General features: G+C 46.7%; 1 protein-coding gene across 1 annotated transcript in view; it reads left to right on the top strand.

Annotated features, from left to right (window-relative positions):
- Positions 1-2,420: 2,420 nt before the first annotated feature.
- The window catches only part of SIAH2 (siah E3 ubiquitin protein ligase 2), a 19,144-nt gene continuing 18,758 nt past the window's right edge, over positions 2,421-2,806 (top strand). Inside the window, exon 1 of the mRNA XM_077765920.1 lies at positions 2,421-2,741. Within this exon, the coding sequence (XP_077622046.1) occupies positions 2,421-2,741 (321 nt within the window). The remainder of the gene's footprint in view (positions 2,742-2,806) is intronic.

Raw genomic sequence — 2,806 nt, 5'->3', positions numbered from 1 at the left:
TCTCTGGCTCCCAGCGTCCACTGTACAAAGGCCACCTTTCTCTGATTCAAAAGCCCTGTGGAAGGAGCAAGAAAAAGCAAAAGCAGGACTAGAAAGGCCAGTCTGGCAGCCTGGAGGGGTCATCGATGTGAGTCAACCGACAGGCCTGTCCACTCTTGTCCCACGTACCTTTAGTAACTGCCCAGAGGACACTTTGTGTTTTTTTTTTTTTCTTTAATCACCATGGTCAACTTAATCAAGAGTGCAATGACATAAAGGAGGAAACAAGAGGAAATTTCTTCATACCACGGGCCGCATCTGACAGGGCAAGAGTGGATGAGTTAGTTGTATTTTTAGAAAAACTGTCTCTGCAGAGAACTGTTTTTCCTGTTCTTTGTTTCAACATCTCCAAAACCAAATTGCTTTTTGAACCACCACGGCCTTGCTGCTGGAGCACTGAAGGTTCAAGTCAACATGGCCAGGGTAGGGACCCTGTTTCTTCAATATAAGCCCTGGGGGTGGAGGGCACCTGAATTGAGAGGCCAGGGGCGGAGGGAAGGAAAACAAATTCTGATAACAGATTCGACACACTTGGGTTTTAAATTAAAAGTGGAAAATGTTGTATTTTCTCAGATAAAAGTGAAACCATGGGTGACTTTTTCTGCTGTCACTATTATGTTCTAGGTGTTCTAAAAAGGTAAAAATAAAATGGATAGAATTTATTTTCCTCTCAAGATCAGCTGAAGAAAGAATTTATGTAGTGTTCCCACAGAATTCAGTGCTTTATTACAGGCTCTACCACTGTTTTCTGACCGTGTGGAGTGTGCTGATCTCAACTCCTGAGCCCGGCTATTAAGTAGGAGTTGAGTATAAATCAAAGGGGCATAGACTAGGAGTTAGAATGGGGCTCTAGAGCGTTTTCCAACATTATCAGCTGTTTCATCTTGAGTAAACTAATCACCCTGTGTCTGTTTCCTCAACCATAAGATGGAGATAACAATAGTACCCATCGGGGCGCCTGGGTGGCTTAGTCGGTTGAGCGTCCGACTTTCGCTTAGGTCATGATCTCGCGGTTCGTGGGTTCGAGCCCCGCGTCGGGCTCTGTGCTGACTGCCAGCTCAGAGCCTGGAGCCTGTTTCAGTCTGTGACTCCCTCTCTCTCTGACCCTCCCCTGCTCACGCTGTCTCTCTCTCTTTCTCCTAGAAATAAATTAAAAAAACATTTGGAAAAAAAACAAACAATAGTACCCATCAGGTATGGTTGTTGAGAAATCCTTAGAGCCATCCATGCCCGGTACATAGTGGACACTCAAAATTATTTTGTATTTCCCCAAGCTAACCTTCCACAACCTCGGATTCAGTCATATTATTGTTTTTCAAAAGTCTACGGTGGTTACTGCCTCCCATCGAGCTTAAAGGTCTTAAGAGGCCCATTGAGGTTCCCATCCAGCATCCCACTCTCCTACTTCTCAGGAAATCCCGGAGTGCATTCTCTCACTGTGCTTTAACTCTTGATACGTTGTTTGCACTCCCCACCCCCCACCCCCAACCTAAGAAGCAGAAATCCTCTCTCAGGAGTATCCGGTTACTGGCATTGCTCCCTCACTAGAATGAAAACTGAGTAATAACCATTCTCAGATCCCAAACAATGGCTGGCACATAATAAATGTTCAGGAAACATTCACTGAATGACTGAATGACACCATGTCTATTCATTTTTTTTCAAGATTTAAATCAAATTTCACCAATTCTATACATGTAGTCTTTCTAGATGCCTTTATAAGATTGAACTTTATTTCTTCTGGGCTCTAACAGCATATTTTTTAGATTATTTTATTCATTATTCACTAATAATTTTTTTAAATAATAGCTAACACTGAAGAAGTGCTTAGGATAGGCAGAGTTCCTCGCATATATCGAAGTCATTTAATCCTCACTGTCCCACTTATAAGGTAGGTACTATTTTTATTCCACTTTTACAGATGAGGAAACTGAGGCACAATGAAATTAAAGACCTTGGCCAATGTCACACACATGGCAAATGAGAGGCATCGTTCTTTACCCAGTCCTGACTGTTCTTCCTTACCACTCACTGTCTCTCCTACAAAGAATCATCCGATTTCCATTTCGGTAGCAGCTTTCCACAATTCCAGGGTGATAATATTCCATATTATACACAAAAGCAATTCCACTCGGCGTATACAGCGTACATTAAACTAACATGTGGTTGGTTCACTCTGGAGTATCATCACCTCTCTAGGGCTTCCTCTGGGTGTGTGGAGCCAGCGCCTACAACTTGCCTTGAACTTCCGGGGGATTTCAAAGATGAGGACGCACCGCCTTGTACCGAAGGGTCACCTAGTCTTCCCGAGGCCTCAAGACCCAACCCACATTTCTGGCCCTCCCCGTGATCTCGAACTCTCCTTTTAGCCAACGCTGCCCATGATCTCCATCCCTATCCCCGGCCTGCTGTGCAAGTCAGTGACTCTCAATTCAACGTCCCCAGGTCCGCTGGTCAATCAACAAAGAGTTTACCTCCTTCCCACCCCGGGAAGCAGGACTAAGGAGTGGTCCAAACCCACCCTTAACAGCCCAGCACTGGGTCCTGCGCCCGCTGCAGACCCCACCCAAGCCCCCTGCCCTCTCTGCTCCCGCCCAAAGCTTAGCGTCCAGACCCAGCGTTCCAGACTCGGCCCAACCGCCCGCGCCGCACGCCTCCCTTCTCGCGCGGGTGACTCAACCCGAGGAAAGAGAAACCTCTCGGTTTTTTCCGACCTGTCCAGGGGCGCGCATCCCGCCCCGCCCACCACCCTAGCCCCCGCCCGCCC

This window comes from Crocuta crocuta, unplaced genomic scaffold (genome assembly GCF_008692635.1).
Source record: "Crocuta crocuta isolate KB4526 unplaced genomic scaffold, BGI_CrCroc_1.0 scaffold54, whole genome shotgun sequence".
Lineage (NCBI taxonomy): Eukaryota > Metazoa > Chordata > Mammalia > Carnivora > Hyaenidae > Crocuta > Crocuta crocuta.
Note: the sequence above shows the minus strand (reverse complement) of the source record. Positions and strands in the feature narration are given on the sequence as shown.